This window comes from Lactuca serriola, chromosome 1 (assembly GCF_051521515.1).
Source record: "Lactuca serriola cultivar US96UC23 chromosome 1, Lser_US96UC23_V15, whole genome shotgun sequence".
NCBI classification, from domain to species: domain Eukaryota; kingdom Viridiplantae; phylum Streptophyta; class Magnoliopsida; order Asterales; family Asteraceae; genus Lactuca; species Lactuca serriola.
In genome coordinates this window covers 85,646,593-85,667,871 of record NC_136408.1, presented here as the reverse complement: position 1 = coordinate 85,667,871, position 21,279 = coordinate 85,646,593, and the positions used below count along the sequence as shown (strand labels likewise).

The 21,279-nt window shown below is 34.0% G+C and overlaps 3 protein-coding genes across 3 annotated transcripts; 1 reads left to right on the top strand and 2 right to left on the bottom strand.

Moving 5' to 3' along the window:
- Positions 1 to 150: 150 nt before the first annotated feature.
- LOC145094023 (E3 ubiquitin-protein ligase SINAT2-like) lies at positions 151 to 2,299 on the bottom strand. Its single transcript, XM_079032283.1, has 4 exons — positions 2,161 to 2,299; positions 1,534 to 1,776; positions 885 to 1,271; positions 151 to 709 (listed from the first exon to the last, which is right to left on the bottom strand). Exons 2-4 carry the CDS (start codon positions 1,735 to 1,737, stop codon positions 386 to 388), a joined length of 915 nt encoding a protein of 304 aa, XP_078888409.1. The 5' UTR covers positions 1,738 to 1,776; positions 2,161 to 2,299; the 3' UTR covers positions 151 to 385.
- Positions 2,300 to 6,950: 4,651 nt separating this feature from the next.
- Positions 6,951 to 9,531, bottom strand: EMB1379 (embryo defective 1379). The gene is made up of 5 exons (XM_079032274.1): positions 9,065 to 9,531; positions 8,344 to 8,540; positions 7,828 to 8,121; positions 7,622 to 7,699; positions 6,951 to 7,536 (listed from the first exon to the last, which is right to left on the bottom strand). The coding sequence occupies exons 1-5, from the start codon at positions 9,177 to 9,179 to the stop codon at positions 7,243 to 7,245; spliced, it is 978 nt and encodes a 325-aa protein (XP_078888400.1). The 5' UTR covers positions 9,180 to 9,531; the 3' UTR covers positions 6,951 to 7,242.
- An 8,532-nt stretch (positions 9,532 to 18,063) lies between these two features.
- LOC145069806 (uncharacterized) lies at positions 18,064 to 18,547 on the top strand. The gene has a single exon (XM_079016756.1). The coding sequence runs from the start codon at positions 18,156 to 18,158 to the stop codon at positions 18,435 to 18,437; it is 282 nt and encodes a 93-aa protein (XP_078872882.1). The 5' UTR covers positions 18,064 to 18,155; the 3' UTR covers positions 18,438 to 18,547.
- The last annotated feature ends 2,732 nt before the right edge of the window (positions 18,548 to 21,279 follow it).

The following is a 21,279-nucleotide window of genomic DNA, read 5'->3' as shown; positions in this document are numbered from 1 at the left end:
TTCTATATGGTATACTTGCATTAAAAAAAATAAAAAAAAGGGTCAAAAATATCGCATGAGTTTAAATTTTAATATAGATTAGATTCCTATAACAGACGGTTGTATAACTGATTTAAAGTTGCCAGTAGAATAACCATTTTCACAGAAAAATGATCAAAAAGAAAGCTTACATTCTCTCGCCTTAAGATCATCCACAACGCAAAAATGTTTCAAGTAACAAAACTAACCCTTCAAACCCCAATCTAAACCTTTACATAGATATTGCATATAATTATAAACCCTAAAAACCACCCTTCTTTCTTTCTATTTCACAAAAACAAAAAAACGAGGTTGTGCGAGGCGGTGTGAGTGGCGGCAAGTGGTGGTGGTGGTTCAACTTCAAGAATCAAGACTGCTCTCTCCAAATCCGTCCGGCCACTTTCAACTTGAGCTCCTTCCTATCACCACCGGAGAAAAACAACCCTATATTTCTTGTTATGATCAACCCATCTAGACTATCTCTAACCGTTTTATGACTATCACGGATACTCCGTGGGACCCCTTGCCATTTTAGCTTTCTTCCATTCCCACCAACCTCCAAACTATAACTGAATTTACTCGCGTCATTTTCATCCCCCATAAAACGCAAAAACGCCATGTAAACGGGTGCCATGCCCAAATGAAACGCCTCAAAGTGCAAACAAAATTGATACCCGAAGCAATTGAAAATCTACATCCAATAAAAAAATCAAGAAACTAGATTTTAGTAAGTCGTTCTTTTTACATTAAGTGAAAAGAAACAATCAAACTTAAAGGAATGGAATGGAATGAACCATTCCATTCCATTCCTTGTCTGATTCCATCATACCAAACACTACCTACACACACATAGAGAAAGATCATACCGTTAACATCCATGTGGCGTTTTCAATTTCATGAGGATTGGGCTTCACATAGCGGTGGTTGAATGTGGACCCATCATGCATGTCAACATTATGATCTGTCTTGAGATGTGCAACAAGGAATGGAATATCACCCGTGACATAGCATTCCGTTCCCGCATATGGACAATTATACCCCCGGTATTTACAATTCTCCTCATGTCTTATCCTACTATGATAAGGAAAAATATCATGGCATCCCAAATAATGGTACTTGCATGGCAACTCTATCGACTCTGCAACTTTCTCCAATGCCAAACACCGAATATTCCCAAGCTCTTGTCGGCATATCGGACAGCTATTTTGCACTTTTGATTTACATACAACACATATTGTGTGGCCATTTGGACACTTCATAAAGTAATAAAAAATACATCAGTAACCAATAACCAGTTACTAACCCAGTAACAGTAACCGTTGTTACCGTTACCTGGTAACCACTAAAAACAACGGTAACTGATAACCGGTTACTAGTAACCAGTTCTAAACTAATTAGTAACTGGTTACTACTAAGTAGTAACCAGACAGTAACCGGTTATCGGTTACCACTAAACAGTAACCGGTTAGTGTTAGCAAGCGGTTACTGTTAGTAACCAGAGTAAGAAGAACATACTTGATGAATTGGAGGGTGCATTATGCCAAGGCAGACAGGGCACTCGAGTAGATCATGGACAGCACTGTTTGAAGCCAATCCATGCCTTCCACCAGCAGATCCGCATAATCTCAAGCAACTTCTTCCTTCTATATTTGCAGATTTAACACCAAAATCAGCACGCGATTCACTAACATCTTGAAAAATATTACCACCAGGGCCCATAATTAATGGTGTTTATAGTTTCTGTTTGTGATATTCCTCCTGACAAGAACAACCAAACAAAAGTTAACGTCTCATAGTCTCAATTCCACTCGTTTTTCGCATTCTACAGAAGGAAAGATGCCCAAATTGTTATCAACTATATATATTTAGGTTTAGCTATTACACACAAATCTAAGCATGTTCGACACAAAAATGATGTATTTATTCATGAGAAAGTGATCGGAAACTATGGGAGCTAAGATGTCAACAAAACTGCAAATTCAGAAAGTCACGACCATGAAAGATGAGTAATTTTTCATCGAACCCTAGAGAAAACTATCGGGTTTCCTCAAATTTGCAGAATTGAAACATACCCAGAAACAAAAGCACTTGCAATTGATAAAGGAAGTGGGAGAAAAAGAAAATTGGTAAGAAAGAACTGACCTAGAACTGCAAACCCCAGATGAGAAATTCAGCTCGCAGAAGATAAAATCAATCAACCCATCAATAATTAGGGGAATTTTTCTTGTTGTAAAATTGATGTAATGAGCCACGATGAAGGTGTGATGTGGAAGCTAAATTGTGAGAGCAGGAGACTAGATTGACGTGTTGAAACCGGAGTTTGTTTATAAAGAATACTATAATCGGATGAATTGAAGATGTCCAGAAAGTCAAAGATTTCCCGAAATCAATCGCGCTTCTATTCTAATTTCTACCAATGGAACAGTGGAGCTTTTAGGATCGAAATTAAAATTGGGGTTGTTCAATCATAGATGGATGGGTGTACAGCTAAGGATTTGGGGAACTTGTTTCATGTCTCGAAGTTTAATGGTTGTTTTGTGTTGTCATTTTCTTGCGTACAGAGTGTGCAAATGTTGGCTTCTAACAAATTATTGTTTGAATTTATAAACATTATTTTATTATATATTTATATGTGTGTGTATGTATTGTATTTATCATAGTACTATCGGATGGTGTACAAAAACGACATTTTATCAAATTTTTGTATAAAATGTGTTGGAATTATTAAAAAATGTAACAAAGACAGTTGAATTTTGTATCCATTCACATAAAATACAACACACTTACAACTATCATATATAAATCATTGTTAGATTTTATAAAATAGCATTATTTTAATTGAACAAACTTATAAAGCATCTTATATATTTGATTAGACTAATTCACATGACCCATACAAAAAATATTTTTTTTAATATAATTTAACAAACTTTAAATTTACTTATAAGGAGTTAATAATAACATCTAATAAAAAATGAAACTTAACATATACTTTATGAAACACCGAACCTCAATAATTAACCACTAGCTCGACAAATTATTATTACTAAATTTTCAATTAATTTTTACATCATGTTGATCCATGTTTGTATATAAAAAGTACACCAAAATCATTTACAAAGTAATGACCATGTTACTCATGATTTTTTTTTCTTCCAAATATCTATTTGCTTTTTCCATCGACGTTATTAAACTTTAATATACTTATATTATTGCATATATATTGGAAAATATTATTAAATAATAAGTAAGTTTCAGATTACTCTAAGTTTGTCATATTTTTTAAGAGATATAATCACAGAAGTTTTAATTTGCTTCCTTGTAATGAGGTTTTTTTTATACTAGTTAAACTTAGACTATATATATATATATATATATATATATATATATATATATATATATATATATATATATATATATATATATATATATATATATATATATATATATATATATATATATATATATAACCAAATTGTGATTTAGTTATAATTTTAAAGCATTGAAAGCCATTGATGTGGTCATTGAAAGTGAGAAACTTTTTCCAATTACAAAAAAAGGGCATAATCAAACATCAATCGACCATGTAACGATATTTAAATAGGCGTGTTCAATATTGAGTTTTTGATGGTTTTAGAAGCTTTTAGTTTTAAGGAAAAAAACTTGGAATTTTTTTTGGTTTCACAATCGAAGCTTTTAACTTTTATTAAACAAAAAACTTCGAATCTAACAATAGTTTTTGCAAGCCTTTAACTTTTTGAAACTTTTAATTTTTGGTTTTATATAGTTTTATACTTTAAAAGCTAACAATTATTTTTACCGAACTATTATGCACAAATAAAAGTTATAATCTTCAACTTCCAACTATCAACTATCTACCATTTAGTTTTGCCAAATATGTCCATAATCAAGTGATGCAAAATCTGTGTAATGTTATTAATGTTAATACTAATATTAGTGTTGATTGTCATGAGTATATTATTGATAAACTCTCTACCCATGATGATATTGTTTTAATTACTTTGCGTAATTCCATTTATATTTTAGTTGTTAGTTTTGTTTTGTATGAGACGTGGATGGAGAATTTAATTGAATAATTTTAATATCTTCTCGAATAACTTCACTTCCATTTTTAATAATTACTTTACACTTGGACTATAAGCAAGATTATTAGAATCATTTATTTGATACTCTCTAGTTTGTTTGTTTTGTTTTTTGTATTATAACAATTACATTAACTAATCTTTAAGAAAATTATATTTAATATGATTATAAATAACGTGGATGGAAGTAACAAAAATACAAATGAATATCACAACAAATAGATATGTATTTGTAGTTAATTTTCATAATGTATTTGTAGTTTAGTACAATAAGATTGTTCAAAAATTATACATACATACTTATTTAACAAAATGATCATCCTTATTGATTTATGAATGGTCCCACAACAAAACACTCTAAAAAATTATGAAGAACCAAATCTTGTACTTTTACAGATCCAAAATCTCATTCTAGCCCTCTACATAAATATAGTCCTGGTCTTACTCACATAGATGTAATCTATCTATATTACTCTATACACATAGAAGTAAATGACATATAACAAACTAAACAAGACAAGTCTCATCAAACTCTATTTACAAAGAAAAAAATACTTTAGGGTTTGTAGGGATGAGCATATGGACCGGGGAACCGGAACCGGAACCCGATGGAACCGGTCGGGCCGGGACCGAGACGATATTCTTGTGGATTTTTGGAATCGGGAACCGGTAGAACCGGAAAAAACCGCTAGAACCGGAAAAAACCGCTAGAACCGGCAAAAACCAGAACCGTTTGTTGCTATTTATCAAAGACCGGTTCTAATATTGAAGACACGACAAGAACCGGTAGAACCGGGAACCGGTAGAACCGACGGTCTGCTTCGGTTCTTAATTTTTGCCGACTTCGGTTCCTAGGTCGGGTCCGATTCAGGCTGGTTCCAGCCGGGTCAGTTCCTTTGCTCATCCCTAAGGGTTTGTATGAAAGAAACGATACATGTTGATGATTTTAGTGTCACCATGTCATTTTATGTAACCGGAACTAACATGTGAGTTAAGGGGCTTCTTAATTTGTACGCTAATATATGTACGAGGTTGGTGCGGAGTGCACACATGTATAAGATCAAATTAAAAGTTGGTTCGACGACTAGCCGGGGGTCCAAGGGCAACGCCATAGGGTCCAGGTTTCCAAAGGGGCAGCGCCCTTTTAGCGGGGTCTAGGGGAGCTCCCCTAGCGGGGTCCAAGGGGCAACGCCTCAAAACCTCACCGGAATTTACATATGGGAACATAATGGAAAATTCAATATCTTGAGGGTGATTATACGAAACTCGTTAGTTTTAGTAATCCTAAATCCTCATTAACCTTACCTACTTCCAAAGAAACTATGATGACCCAACCCTAATAAAACCCTAATCTCGTTCAATATATAAACGACTCTTCAGTCTCAGAAGAGGGTTATAAATGTTAGCTCTCATTTTCATCAAACTCTTACATAATCTCTCTAGCAAATTGGCTTACGATTTATGCGTCTAGAATCGTAAGTGTCCACTTGGATTATCGTAGGCTGAATTTCCTGTAACCCAGGCGTAAGGTAGGAATATCAATTCGAAAAATGATCTCGATTCAAGTTGGTATCCAGATCTCCACCATAAACTCTTAGTTTTCTTACCATACACACCCTAAAACCCCTAAATTGAAAGAGATATTTTTACTCCGACTAATTCCACAAGCAGATCTTCTATTTTCCCTTTATAACTCTAGTAACCATTTGTAGAGTACCCCGACACCCTCCAACTTTTGTTTACTTGCATTAACAGCCACAATAATAGTCTTCAAACTGAATTTAAACTTTTAAGCCTTTGCACTTTAATTTGTTACTATGGCATACACATCTTTTTTTATTTTTCTACATTAAGAAACAAACCAATTTAGAATCTCTACTTTCGATATTTTCAAGTTTATGATTGAACAAGAATTATTGTTGTTTCTCAACAAATACGATACCATTTCAAGATAAATTTGATCATTTTAAGGTTTTCTTTTAGGAAACAATTCAGAAAGCAATTTAACAGTTCATAAAATTCAAAAAGATGATCTATTTGTTAAATGAACCAACCATTTTTGTGATTAATTCCTTAACACAATGCATCTCATTTTAAAGGTAAAGCATTCCCTATTTCATGGGTTGTATCATTGACAAAATTTCAACCATCTTGACATTTTTCCTTTATTTACGATGATAAAAGAAACAACAAAACTTCCAAAAATGGGTGCAAAATAGTTGGTAACCATTATTATATACGACCCATTAGGGATGTTAAAAAGTACCGTGGGACCCCGTCCCGTTTGGGGGATTTTTTTAAAAAAAATTAGGGGGCAGGGACGGGGTTAGGCAATCCCGTCCCGAAACCCTGATGGGGACCCCGTTAATAAATTACACAAATAATTACATATGTTAATTATTATATAAATATAATAAACAATAGCATGATTTTGAGCTTCCAAAATTCATCAAAAAAAACATGTTTTTAAGTTGTTAGTATAATTTTTTAAAATGCTATAACTTTTTATTTTTAACAAGTAAAATTCTACTATAAATAATTATTTGTTACCAAAAAAATAGTTTATTTTAGCCTAAATAATAATTTATTTTAGCCTAAAAAAAGGTAGCCCAAAATCAATTGGGGGCGGGGGCAGGGGTAGAAAGGCTGAACATTCCGGGGGCAGGGGCGGGGGATGCACTCTCCGTCCCGTTTGCTCCCGTTGACATCCCTACAATCCATGACATAACTTGTACCATATCTATAACAAAATTTAAAGTTTGCACCAAAAAATACAAATATGAAATACAGAAGAAAAAAAAAAAAAAAACACACACACACACACACACATAGATTGTTAACATTTTTACAACATTTTTTAGGTTTGTTGACAACACGAAGACAATTGAAATAATACATTTCCCAAAAACAATCTTAAACCTTAAATAAAATATACAAAAAAAAAAAAAAAGCTTTGCATATATCCCACTTACTGAAGTATTCACTACAGACATACACATACACAGGACATCATTTACCCATTCAACACTTAATCCACACAGCACTTAATAGAGAACAAACAAAAAGACCTTAAGCTGACATGGTTTTTTTAAGTCTTTCAAAAACTACACATACCAACTAATCACCGGTGTAACCGGGCAGAATTTCGGGTTGCCCGTTTTGTCCCGGGCAGCTGAGATGGAACAAACCCATTGTCATCATAATCAACTTTCACAGCTACCTGTCTCCGGGAGGGTTGACTATTTGACTCTCTCTCTCCCTCTTCAACATGTCTGGAGCTTCTTTGCCTCTTTCGCATGTGGGGCCCACGAGGAGGAGGCTGCTGGACATCTGTCTCCTCTTCTTCAATAACTTCTGCTTTTGCCATTACTACGTATGGCCACTGGGTCCCACATCCAGGGCAAACTTTTTCCATCTGAATTAATAATATATATTAATAACTTAATATTAATATAATATACCAAACTAATTATATAAATAAATAAATAAATTATAAATACCCTTTGTTGAGAGAATTTTGCTTGTAGACAGTATTTGTGAATTCTAACACTACAGCTTTCATTCGGACACAAATCAGCCTGAAGATTAAAAAAAATTACATTATGAGAAATATATAATGATTCTATTGGAAAGGGAATAAGGGATTATGGAATGGAATCACATTCCGATGTGGAAAACAAACTACATAACAGATGAATAAACAAACCTTAATTCCAGATTCATTGCAAACATCACAAGGAGGAACTTGATTGTTATGAAACCAGCTCCTGAGATCCAGAAATGATCGAACACCAAGTCCAATATTACCATCTGACGTGGCACATAACCATTGGTCATTCACCAATTCCCGTATAGTTTTTTCCTTTTGTGTCATAGAAAAATTCTTGAAAGCTGTAGGGACTTGAGATGAAGAGGCACCCTGATTTTCTAGCTGAATATTGAGGGCTTTGATATTGGAAATGGTACCCTGAGCTGTGTGATCAAGAACAATGGCTTCAATCTGTTTTAAACCAATCATTATATTCAAAAATCAGTATCAATCCACGAAATTAGTGAAACTAATCTAGTTTTGCATTGTATTAGATCGTTATAGATTACAGATTGCCCAATGTGTACATATCATTTCACCTCATGATTCATACACAATTCCCAAAGATGCAATGAAGTATACATGAGATTCAACAATGGAAATTGGTGAATTTAGAAGTGAAAGGCAGCTTACAATGGCTTTATAGAAAGCAATTTGAGGAACTGTGTATTTTGAACCAAGCTTTGACTGCTCATCTGCAACAGTGTTGACCACTCCATAAAATACACCACTGTCATATTGGTTTCTGCATGCTCGTAGCTCAAACTGGACATAAGATAGCTCCATGTTTATCTTTCGAAGATACTCATTGAACAATTGTTGATGGGAATCTGAAAGAAAAATGAATATGTGATTTATATGTAGCAGATGATTTATTATTCTGTTCCATACACACATCTGAAATTTGGAAATGGGATGATTATATCAACAGATGAGACAGCAGTTTGATTTTTGAAATCAACCCTAAACTTGGTATGAACTTTGCTGCAAATTCCTAGCCTGTCCATAAATGTTTGAAGTAGTTGAGAGTCTGTTCTAGAGAGTTAAAAGGCCACAACAATTTTGAACTTGAACACAAAACATTTCACAATCAAATGAGAAAGTGTACTATCTGTTTCTGCTAAAGAGAATTTCAATCGTCAATAACGTCTACAGGAAGGTAATACTTTCTTATAAATTTACTTTGTAGGTAGTAGGAAAGTGTTAATTCCGTTTATTTCAGACCGATAAAGTGAGCAAACAAATCAAAAATGACCTCCTACACACAAGGAAACATACGCGTAAACCTAAGATGGAAATCACTCAAAAAATAAGTAGAAAAAGAGATCGCATATAGGGGAAACAGTGTAAGAACCTAAGCTTTTGCCGGTGACATCGGAAAATATAGCGTGAAAGTCCTTTTCCTTGAGTGGACCACGGGATAGCAGAGCTTGAATCAGCGTATGGTGTCTCCAGCTTAACGGCGGCATTTCTCCGCAGTAGGAGAACAATTCCTGGAACCCTAATTTGAACAAGAAGAGCACAACGGTGAGGAAAACCCTAGATTTCTTCGTGAACAATCAGACGAATTTGGGGGAAGTGAAGATTTGGAAATATTGGCGGGAAAATAGGCAATTTACAATGGAGAACTCTCTCGCATCTTCTGTAGTTTTAGGGGAACACAAACATTATTTCTATGTAGACAAGGTTGAAGTTAGGGATGAAAAAAAAAAAAAAAAAAAAAAAAAAAAAAAAAAAACTCATATTCCATGGGAATTTTAAATTCACACACGTTTTGATCGGGAAATTCTCAAGTAGACCGGAGATGACAACGAGAACAAGGAATTTCCGAATAAAAATGTGAAGATGGTGATATCCCTAATCCGTAATGCGGGACCCGCCCTCGATATATATAAATATATAAAAATAATGCAAAACACATATTTATAATACATAAAGAAAAAACATCATAAATGGTCCCTGTGGTTACCCAAAATTTGAAGTTTAGTCTCCGTGGTTTAAAACCTCATAGATGATCCTTATGTTTTCAAAACTTTTGATATTTGGTCATTTTTCCTACCTCTGTTAGCTTTCTACCGTTAAATGAAGAGTATTTCCGTCATTTAACTATCCAAGGACCTTTTATGAGGTTTTTTTTAAGAAAAAATAATTAAATTTAATATCCAATGGGTCTCTCTCTCTCTCACACACACTCTCTCTCTCTCGAACAGACATTAAGATAAACAATCATAAAATGGCAGATCATTTCTATCCAAATGAAATGTCAGAGTTCATCAAAGAAGAAGACCCACCTCCACCTGAAACCACCACAAATCCCCTAACAAAGACTTTATCTCTTCCCTACAACCTATTTTCCGATCAACTCAAACAAGCAACCTTTGACCTCAAATAAATTGTATTTTTTACTTCTTTATTCCCTTAATTTATGTTTTCTCCCTTTCTTCCTTGTGTTGATTTTTGATTTACACGTGTTCCCAATTATAGATTGTATCGAAGACTTGGGAAACACAGGAAAACGTTTAGACGATTACACACTGTACACAAGTGCCCTAGGTACTACTTTGATGGTTTTCAAAGTTTACAAAGTTACACACAGAGAAGAACATGAAACCAAGAACCATAAAGAACATGAAAGACCTACCCTTTTTCATCTCTTTACCTGAATCAAACTTTATTTCCCTTCTATCCTCTCTTCATTCACACAAACACAACCGATTTCAGTTTGATTCAAATTTAAGATTCCGATTCAAACTTCCCCTCTGCCACCACCGGAGAAAACACAATTCGTAAAGGACGTCACAATCAGCTATGCTTCTTAGATGCATGCATCTCATACGTGTCCCGACAAGAAGAAGAAACCGCTGCCCTTTTCTACGACTTGGTCTTAATCGAATCAGGCAACAAAAATCACAACTCCCTTCAATCTCTTTCCTCCTAAATCGATCGATCTCTCATCTATTTCTATATTTCCTAAATCACACAAGGATTGGTCCTCCTTATCTAATCGATCGCAATCCTTCCCTCTTCTCTCGAATTTGATGTGGCAGATCTATCATTTTAAGGTCAGATTTGGTGTTGTAGATGTAGACAATGGACCTTGATTCAATATTTGTGTGTAAGAATGGTCACCAATGGTAGTGAGTATGAAGGTGGTTGTTGGTGGTGGTAGATGTGGCGTTCGTCGGAGGTGGTGTGTAAGAAGCCAATCACAAAATGTAGGCTATGATGGTTGATTCAAGGATTTCCAGTTTCCACATTAATCTTGGAGAGAGAGAGAGAGAGAGAGAGAGAGAGAGTGAGTGAGAGTGAGAGAGAGACCTTTTATATATTTAATTATATTTAATTTTTTATTTTTTTAAAAAATACGAGAAAACATCATAAATGGTCCATGTGGTGGTGAAATGACGAAAATACCCTTCAGTTAACGAACAAACTTAACGGAGTTAGCAAAAAGGACCAAACATCAAAAGTTTTGAAAACACAGAGACCATCTATGAGGTTTTTAAACCATGAGGACCAAACTTCAAATTTTGGGTAACCACAGGTAGGCCTGACAATCGTGTCGTGTTCGGGTTGGCGTGTCGCGGGTTGGCGGGTCAAAATATGCCAACCCAAACACGACCCATTTAAATATACAGGTCGCGGGTTGGCGGGTTTGGAACATAAACCCATATATGACCCGCCAACCCATTTATTTATACAGGTTCACAGGTTGGCGGGTTCATGGGTCAGATTTGGGTTCGTGGGTCCGAATTTTAGACATTTAAGTCTTAAACATCCAAATGAAAAGTAAAAACATTCATAGAAACATGTTACAGACTTAGCCTTATAGGTTACGACTTACGACCTTAGACCATCCACCACGAGTCAAAATGTCAAAACAGTCAAATGGTCTATGAATAAATGATATATATTATATAACACTTATTAAATATTAATACTTGATACATAAATACATTTAAAAATAAAATAATTTTTTTATTAAGAATATAAACGGGTTGGCGGGTCAACCCATTTATTTTTTTAGAAACCCATATATGACCTGTTTAATAAACGGGTTGGCGGGTTGAAAAACTCAACCCAAACTCATTTATTTCGTGTCGTGTCGCGTGTCGTGTCGAAAATTGTCAGCCCTAACCACAGAGACTATTTATGATGCTTTTTCATACATAAAATTTGATCCAAATAATGTAACTCACTAGTAATTACTTAGTTGAATTATATATTTTTTTTTCTTTTATCTAATTTAAACTTGTGTATATTTTTTCTCCTTAATTTATCTCTTTTACCTCAAATATCAATCTGATAATTTTTTTCTCTATTTGATTTTTATGTATGTACTTAAATTTGGTATAAAAACCGTGTATATTTTTTATGCAGTTTATGAATATTTTTATATTTTGTAAATATTTAAATTTATGCCGGTAAAATTAAAATTTAAAGTTTTTCTTTACGTAAAAGTTTTCATAGAAAAAGAAATCCTCGATTCCCTGATGGGGATTCCCGATTCTTGTTGGGGGTGAGGATGAAGGTTTACTTATATTCTCGGATGGGATGAGGATGTGGATCTAAATGAGGATGGGGATTGTGGTCTATTGTATTTCTCAACCCCGTTACCATCTCTAGTTGAAGTTAGGGATGGCAAAAATGCCAAAACCCGACGGGGAAACCCGAAACCCGATCATTTCGGGTCGGGTAACGGGTCTTTATCGAGTTTGTTATCGGGTTCGGGACAGGGAGTGGGTTTTCCTCGCCCCGACCCGCCCCGATTATATATATATATATATATATATATATATATACACACACACACACACACAAACATCCTTTTGATGTTAATTGCACGCATTCAAAGATAAAATACTTATTGTGGACAATTTTTTTAGTTTTTAAAAATATGGTGTGAATGATTATTTTTTATGTCTTGACATATTACATAAAACTTAAATCAAATAATATTTTTAGTTGTTAGCAATTATTTATGTTTTGAAGTATTATACTAAACTTAAATCAAATAAATTTTAACATAACGTCGAGTTTATTTTATTAAAGTGATGCATCGTATTTTTAATTTAAAAGGGAGGTTAGAACATGTATTTTTTAAAAGACATCGGAGTACCCTAAAACGGAATAAAGATTTTTTTATGAATTATTATAAACCCGATAAGATACCCGAAACCCGACGGGAAAACCCGAAACCCAATGGGGCGCCCCAATAAGAAACCATAAAATTATCGGGGCGGGTTTGGAAAACCATGCCCCGCCCTGAACCCGCCCCGTTGTCGTTCCTAGTTGAAGTATGTATAATAAAAGAACAAATTGTTGAAATCGTTTGTGGTTTGACAAAATTGAGTCTTTGCCCCCCATAACCTTTTTTACATTTGGACCGTCCCTATAGTTTTATTTTGTTACGTCTTTTGTCCCTAATAGAAGTGAAAAGACCAAACTACCCTTTCTGTTTTTTTATCCTTTTTTATAATTATTTTTAGTTTTTTTTTTTTTAAATATTAATGGGTGTGACAAAAATATTAATTAGGATAGGCCCCACCTCACACACTTTATCATTTACTCTCAGCGTCCCTCTCTTTATCTCTCCTATTTCTCTATTACACAAACCTACTATGGCCAAAGCAGTCACTGATCACCATCGTCATACTCGTCGACAACATCTGTAACAAGCAAGACATCGTTCATTCACCACTGTCTAACATCACCACACCGTCCTTTACTTCTTCCTCTATTATGAGATACAACGTAGCCCATGTTAAGATCCATCGTCGCCCCTGTTAAGATACAACTCTGAACCTGTTAACAATGTTGGGTAACACATGCATCAAATACACTCTATAACTAGGCAGCTGAAGAATCGAAACAACAAAACGATTTACCTAATTGTACATGCCCCCTATGGATCTATGACTTCATACTATTACTTCTACCATATGAAATCCGAAAATACAAGGAAGAATACTAACCTCTTTAGCAGCTAATGATCTTCGAGCTTGACTTGTTGTGCGTGCCACCTTGTTTGGATGATGAGGATCCAAACTAGAATCCCTCTCTTGGTTCACACCCAATGAACTCAAAAGAGTAGAAACAAATATTAAACTAGGAGGAATGAACTAAAATAAAGTTCTTCCACAATGAGGGAGAAAGAAGGTGGCGAATACTCAAGCTAGAACGAGCAAGGAGGAATGAATCCCTAAGGCCCTATTTATAGTCTTGGATACCTCCTATGGTTTTATCCTTCCACCCATCTGGGATGGGATAGGCTATGAACGAAATTCACTTTATCCAAAGGGAATTTTCATCCAACCCCCTTCATTCTAGGGTTCTGGAATGTTCCCTGATCAACCAACTATTGATTAATTCACATTCAACCCTTTATTAATTAAACTGTTAATTAATTCACAAATTGTTTTCCAATTAGTTTCTAATTAATTATTAAACAATAATAATTAATAAACTAATCACTCCTATTATTTATTCTACTCAATTTTGAGTCTTGAGGGCAACCTAAGAGGACCCTGCTATTATTAGAAATATCACCAATTAGTTAATGACATTGGACACACTTCCAACAAACAACACCACTGCCAACAATCTCAAGTATACTTGAAGAAGAACCCAAACATAACCAATAAAAATAAGCATCAACTACGAAAGTGGGTTTTGTTTTTTGATTTCTATAACCATTTTTAGAGGGGTTTATTTTGGTTTAGTTTGTTTTGTAGTTCACCTTTAAACCTGGAACCATTTTTTGGAAGGGGTTCTAATTTAGGTTATTTTTTTTGATTTGGATTACATGGGGTTTGTTTTTTCTATTTTGATTTGATTTGTTTTAAAATTTGGTTATGTTTCATATGATTTAATGGTAACCAATGGTAGTTGGTTGTAGGTGATGAACGGTGGTCGTTGGTTGGAGGAGGTGAAAGGTGGTGGCTGATCGAAGGCGAGCAACAATGACTAGCCAAAAGTGAATGGTGGTTGGATGCAGAGGTGTCACCAAAGCTATTAGGGAGGAAAAGATGTGAATGATAGTTCCAACATGATGACCCATTTTCCCGTAGAAGACAATTGCATCATGTGGAGGGTTATCGACGAAGAGAATTGGTGGTACGTGAATGTTTGGTAGGTGGGGGTTAATCGGAGATGAGTTGTCGATTAATATGAGAGAGATAGACAATGGATTTGGGACCCATCAATATTTTAATAATAACATAAATAATTTAAAAATAAATCAGTTGAAAAATAAAATTTAAAGAGCATTATAGTCATTTTCTATTGGGTAGGGACTTACACCGTAATAAAATCAAAAGGTAGGCACGATCCAAGTGCAGAAGAAAAGTTAGGGACTAAACGCGTAATTTTAACAAACCACAAAGACGATTTAAGTAATTTGTTAAAAAAATCAAAATACATACAACACAAAAATATGATATATAGGATGTGATATTCATGATAAAAAGGAATGATAATAGGAGGACTAATGACATTTATTTTAGGGTAAATTACACGATTATCACCGCCAATACCTCCTGAACCACCACCAGTCGACTACCACCAGAAACCACCATCCACTACTACTTAACCAAACCAAACCAACTCTGTAATCAACACCAAACAAACGGTGGAGCTCAATCTGAAACCCTAGGCGGTGACGTTAAAGAACCCTTAGATCGGAATTATGAGACGATAAAGGCAGCGACATTTAAGGCCCAAAGATGATGAAGGTTTGAAACAACTCACATTTGATACAAAAATGGTGCACATCGTCCTCCAAATATGTGAGCTTCGACGAACTACCACCTCCATCTCCTAATTTGCGAGTCCAATGAGCCAACACCTCAAAATATGCAACCTTCAACGAACCAACACCTTAAAGAAACCTTAGATCGGAGAAGGAGGGGGGAGAGTTATGGTCGACGGTGTTTCTGAGAAGTATCGATCAACAGTGGTCTGATGGTAATGGAACGTGTTAGTGTCTTAATGCTTTGGTGAGCTGATAGGGAAAAAGCAAAATAATGACATTAGTTAGGATTTTAGGGTTAAGTGGAATAGGGTGTGGGTGGGGTGGGGTTGTAATTGTTTTTTTTTTCTCTTTTTAAATACAAACTAAAATATAATTTAATTAAAAATAAAACAACAAGGGCATTATAGTCATTTTATGTATGGTAAAGGAAACAACTTGCAAACTTAAACTAATGAGGGATGAAGCATTCACATTTTAAACAAATGAGAGACGATCCAAAATAATTTTAGAAAATAAGGACTAACTATGTATTTTGACACATACAAGAAAGATGATTGGTTTAGTTTACTCTTTATTTTAATTAAAAAGAGATAATTATGATAGAAGTATAGAATTAAAACATATTTTTTTAAATAGATGGATAAAAAACATAAATAAAAATATCACATTTTATATCATATCTTAGATGTTGTTTGTTTTTTCTAAGTGAAAATGTATGAAGTTTGCGGACCACGTCTGCAACCCTCTGTAGCAGAAGAGGTAGACCAAACGGTTGCATCATGTAATAAAATGTTTGTTTGTGCTTTAACATATGTATACTGCTGCAATAAGTTAAAGTAAGGTATGAAGAGGTTTGAAGCAGATTGTCTAAGTGTTGCGCCACACATCACACGCGCAACAGTTTTTAAGTTAGAAGTTTTCTGAAAAACAAACAGCTACGAGTGGCCAAGTGTTGAGCGTGTGCTCATGGGCGGACGCAAGATTTCACAGTAGGGGTTGTACGAGAAAGTTAGAGGTTGCACGATAGTAGAAAATATAAAAATTTTAAAAAAAGTTATTCCACTGCGGCCGTAAAAGTTAGGGGTTGCCGGTGCCACCGTGGACCACCCTAAATCCACCCATGCACGTGCTGCGCGACACAACAATAAGTAATGAGAAATGGTTTTTTAGAAAAAAACAAACAACACCTTAGTGGTTTGCGTTTCTTCCGGTGTAGTATGTATCTTGCAAATTTTTGGTATTCGTTAATTCTTTTATACGTTATATATATTTACCGGTAAATATTGTTTCAATGTCACAAAAAAAAATTATATTACGGTAAGGCTATACGAAGTGCATCTCCAACTTACGTGTTGCATGACTTGATAAGGCCAAGTCACGCATAACATGCATTCCAACATCACCCCCATGTTGCGTAAGTGTGGCTTTTGTGATTGTGGCTACGATTCTTCAAAGTGAGAAAAATCTTTTTTTTTTTTTTTTTTTTTTTAATATCTCTCTTTCTGTTCTCTCTGCTTTTTTTTCCTCTCTAACTCACTAGCAAATTGACCACTCAACGTCATTTTATATATATAATAAGAAGCAAGTGACTTGATTTTTTGGATGATGTGGTACACCTTCACGGAAATGGTGTTGTCTTTTCCGGTAATGGTGTTGTGTTCCCTTATATACAACCTAACCAAAAATAAGAAGAATTGAATCAATGAAATACTAAAAGCAAAGATTGCTTAGTCATTCGGTCTAGTTGGTAAAATTTGGTCTAGTGGTAAAGAGTGACACTTTCAAATGAAAGGTCATGGTTGAAGTTTCATTAGAATACATAATACATAAGTGGTTATTTAGGAGTAGGTTAGTTTGTGGGTTAAAAAAAATGAATGTGTATATATTGGTGTGTAATTAATGGTATATACGTCTCATTTTCCATGTTGAAAATGACTCACATCTCACACAAAAACAAATAAAGTTATAATCAAATAAAATGTGGAACGTATAAATGATAACGACCCAAACCTAATCCACAACGCAATCTAGAAATCAAGTGGGAATAGTCATGGGATAAAACAACCAATAAATATAATATTTAAACGTGCCGATTATACATACGATTTTTTATACTCCTCTTTTTTTGTTGTTCACGTCAACGAATTCTTCCTTTAGTTTTGGCTTATCTCGTTTACAGGTCTTCATTAGTGTTAATGTTAAAGGTTTTATATGCGACACAGTCATTCTTCGGTGTATGTTTTAATAGAATGTCTAAAGTCTCTCGTTGTTGTCGCACAAGCATGACATGTTTAAAACATGTCTAATTTAGTTTTGATTTCTGCATAAATCAAATACTTGTATATTTGCAAATATATTTTTTAAATTAAAGCTTATATATATTATTTCAAACAGTTTGGTATTATTGTATTTTTTGTATAAAATTTTCATTTGTCAAGTTGGTGTTTTATTTAATATGAAATATAAATGCTCTTTGTTATCACCATCCTTGCGGTTTCCCTTTTTCAAACTAAAGCACGTTTCCGGTCAAATCAAACAACCTTCTCCTTCTTATTCCTCCATACGCAACGTCAACGATGGCTTCTCCCCTCTCTATAAATACCTTGCATGCATTCAAGCCTCTTACATACTTTCACTTCTATTACAAATTTACAACAACTTACATTAATCTTATCGGAAAAATTGTTCATATATGGCAATGATGGAGTTTTCGTTCGAAGATGTGTTGATGAAGGGTACGCTTTTCGTGATTGTTCAAGCTCTGATTTATTTAATCCTCTCGAATTCGTCTGATGTGTTCTCGAAGACGAAGATGGTGAGATCGTTTAGCTTCAAACCTGCACGATCTGTTAGTATTCGCCGGATGTTTGCTGCCATAGCTGATATGCCTGCCGGAGGCGAGGCGTCTCCGTCGTCATCGAGAAGGGGGTTTCCGTTCTCCTCGTCGGAGGATGATTTCAATAAATTTGATTAGATTTTGGATGATGTTAGTAACAGTGGGTGTGGGTGTATTCATTTATTTTAATTAATTCTTTAATTGTTTTATGGATATTTATTTCTAATGAAAATAGTTTGCTTAGATTTTGGATGATGTTAATATAAATTTATGCAAAGTTGCAAAGTATATGGTCAAATTGTGTTGAAATGTCGAAATAGTGATTTGTATAACACATAAGATTTAAGCGAATAGAGCATGTTACACCTAATACATAAGACTAGTTATCAAGTGAAAATGTATTTGATGTAATATTTTTTAAAAATAGTGATTGCCAAGCATCTTCCAAGCATGAGATGATACATTATTTGACCAAAGCATGAGTTACATGAAATGACATCCAATTTTTTTTTTAATATGGGGTATAACTCTACAAGCATAATAAAAATTTAGAATAACATTCGAAAAAATAAAAAATATGGGTGAAAAACATGAAGCTTCTTGACATTTCATTTTTTAACGAAAAATATCAAAATGATGATGAAAGACAAATCTTGTTCCCGTCTGAGTCTCTCGGCAACGGAAATCAAAATTTACAGCTATTCTATACGAGTTTATTCGTTGAAGATTCTTATTAATGAGTGATTCTTTTTCTAAAACAAAATTAACATTTTTTTAAAAAGAGTTATGTCCAAAATCATAGTTAGGCCTCTAAAAAAAACCCAAAACCCGTTCTACCCACCCGACCCGTTCTGAATTTGGGTAGAATGGGTCGGGTAGAACGGGTAACGGGCATGAACATTCGGGTAATAGGTTAACCCTATAATAATATAGGTCGGGTTTTAGGTATGAAAATTTATTTTTGGGTATACCCGAATACCTGAATTCGTTTTTTAAATAATATCAAATATACAATGCAGTTACGTACGCACACTTCAAATAAAACAAAACCATTTGTTTTCTTCTTATGAACGACGGCTCGACAGTCGACGCAAACTTGCAAAGGGAATACGACGATAAAACTGAAGTCCTGAACCGTTATCACAATTATCAGTTTCTCACTATCGCATATAATGACATTAAAAAAGTACATAACGTATTATAATGATTTGTATCGTTATTATATATGTACTTGTTAATTGTATGGAGTATTTTCCTACCCGATTCTTTATTAAACCAACCAACATGTAAAAATAAATAAATAAATTATCAATAAGTGTCATTTAAGAAAGTTTCGGGTATACCCGATAATTACCCGACCCGACCTCAAACTCGAATACCCGAAAACCCGAATTATAATATAGGTCGGGTATCGGGTATTATTTCCTTAAGGAAATACCCGTTCTTCCCGACCCGTTCTACTCGAAACCCGAAAAATTTACCCGTTCGACACCCCTAATCATAGTAAACATATAACAATCCCAAAGACTATTATTTATACAAAAATTAATAAGTTAATAAAATAGTTATATTACGAATATTACTATAAAAATACATAAATCAATTAAATGAATAAGATGCCTTTTATTTCCTATTTTGAAAAACAAATATGCAAAAATTGAAAATCTTTTATTGTTTCCAATGCATAATGACATATTAAACATGTTTTAAAAAGGTCGTCATGACTTCGTCATGACACGTCATGGTTCCAAAGCTTGTATTTGATGTTATGTTTTAACAAAATGCTGCCTTAAATTATATATATATATATATATATATATATATATATATATATATATATATATATATATATATATATATATATATATATATATATATATATATATATAGGTTATAATGTGGATGGACAACTATTGTGTGGACGTATGGACAGTGCTATTTTATGAAAATTACTAAGATAATAAGTTGTTTAGTAATGCGAATATGTTCAACCTCACACAACTATCGTCATTTTCATGCATTATCACTAATTCTTATTCAGTTTAGTTATCACACATCGTTTTTCACTCATTTCATTCTTACAGAATACGACTTAATAAACATTCTGTTTATTCTGACAACATTCTGACAAAATAAGAATGATAATAAAAAGTCTATAATAACCTTATAGACAATTTAATTAGTGAGAATGTGTGATAATGACAATAATTATGTAAGATTGAACGTATTTATATTATCAAACAATATATTTTCTTTATCATTCTCACATAATTGGACTGTCCACATGTCCGCACAATATATGTCAATCCATATTTGAACCTAGCCCTGTTTCTCTCTCTCTCTCTCTCTCTCTCTATATATATATATATATATATATATATATATATATATATATATATATATATAATTATTAATTATATACAAAATTGTCATCTTAAGTCACGCCTTACAAACAACGTAACTTGCCACGGCTCGTAAAAGCTTGAGCTTTGACATTGCCACCAAAGTCACACTTAATGTTATTTAGAACCTTGAATATACCAAAGAAAAAAGAACATGAATTGAGACATGCCACAACATAATACTATACTTATAAAGGAGACATTTTTCCTGTCACTTCATGCATTTGAAACCCCCACATAAATTTCCAAGCACCTCATGCATTTGAAACCCCCATACTTCAAAGTAATTAATCACACATCATGAAAGGTTATATAACTTATATAATATGTTTAAGAGTAAATTACTGAAATGGCCCCTATGGTTTGGTCAAAATTACACGTTTGGTCCCTAACTTTTTTTTTTGCACTCGGATCGTCCCTGTGGTTTGATTTTGTTGCATTTTTCGTCCCTTACATACATAAAGTTAGGGACCAAACGTGCAATTTTGACCAAACCATAGGGACAAAAAAACACAACAAAATCAAACCACAGGGACGATCCGAGTGCAAAAAAAAAATTAGGGACCAAACATATAATT

What these genes read in the sequence shown, in the direction of transcription:
- EMB1379 (XM_079032274.1), bottom strand. Translation starts at nt 9,179, where the DNA reads ATGCCGCCGTTAAGCTGGAGACACCATACGCTGATTCAAGCTCTGCTA. An exon ending in TGTCACCGGCAAAAGCTTAG is followed by an intron (nt 8,541 to 9,064) that starts GTTCTTACACTG and finishes TTTTTCTTTCAG; the next exon opens with ATTCCCATCAACAATTGTTC. An exon ending in CAAAATTCTCTCAACAAAGG is followed by an intron (nt 7,537 to 7,621) that starts GTATTTATAATT and finishes TTATTAATTCAG; the next exon opens with ATGGAAAAAGTTTGCCCTGG.
- LOC145094023 (XM_079032283.1), bottom strand. Translation starts at nt 1,737, where the DNA reads ATGGGCCCTGGTGGTAATATTTTTCAAGATGTTAGTGAATCGCGTGCT. An exon ending in TGCACCCTCCAATTCATCAA is followed by an intron (nt 1,272 to 1,533) that starts GTATGTTCTTCT and finishes TACTTTATGAAG; the next exon opens with TGTCCAAATGGCCACACAAT. An exon ending in ACGCCACATGGATGTTAACG is followed by an intron (nt 710 to 884) that starts GTATGATCTTTC and finishes TATTGGATGTAG; the next exon opens with ATTTTCAATTGCTTCGGGTA.
- LOC145069806 (XM_079016756.1), top strand. Translation starts at nt 18,156, where the DNA reads ATGGCAATGATGGAGTTTTCGTTCGAAGATGTGTTGATGAAGGGTACG.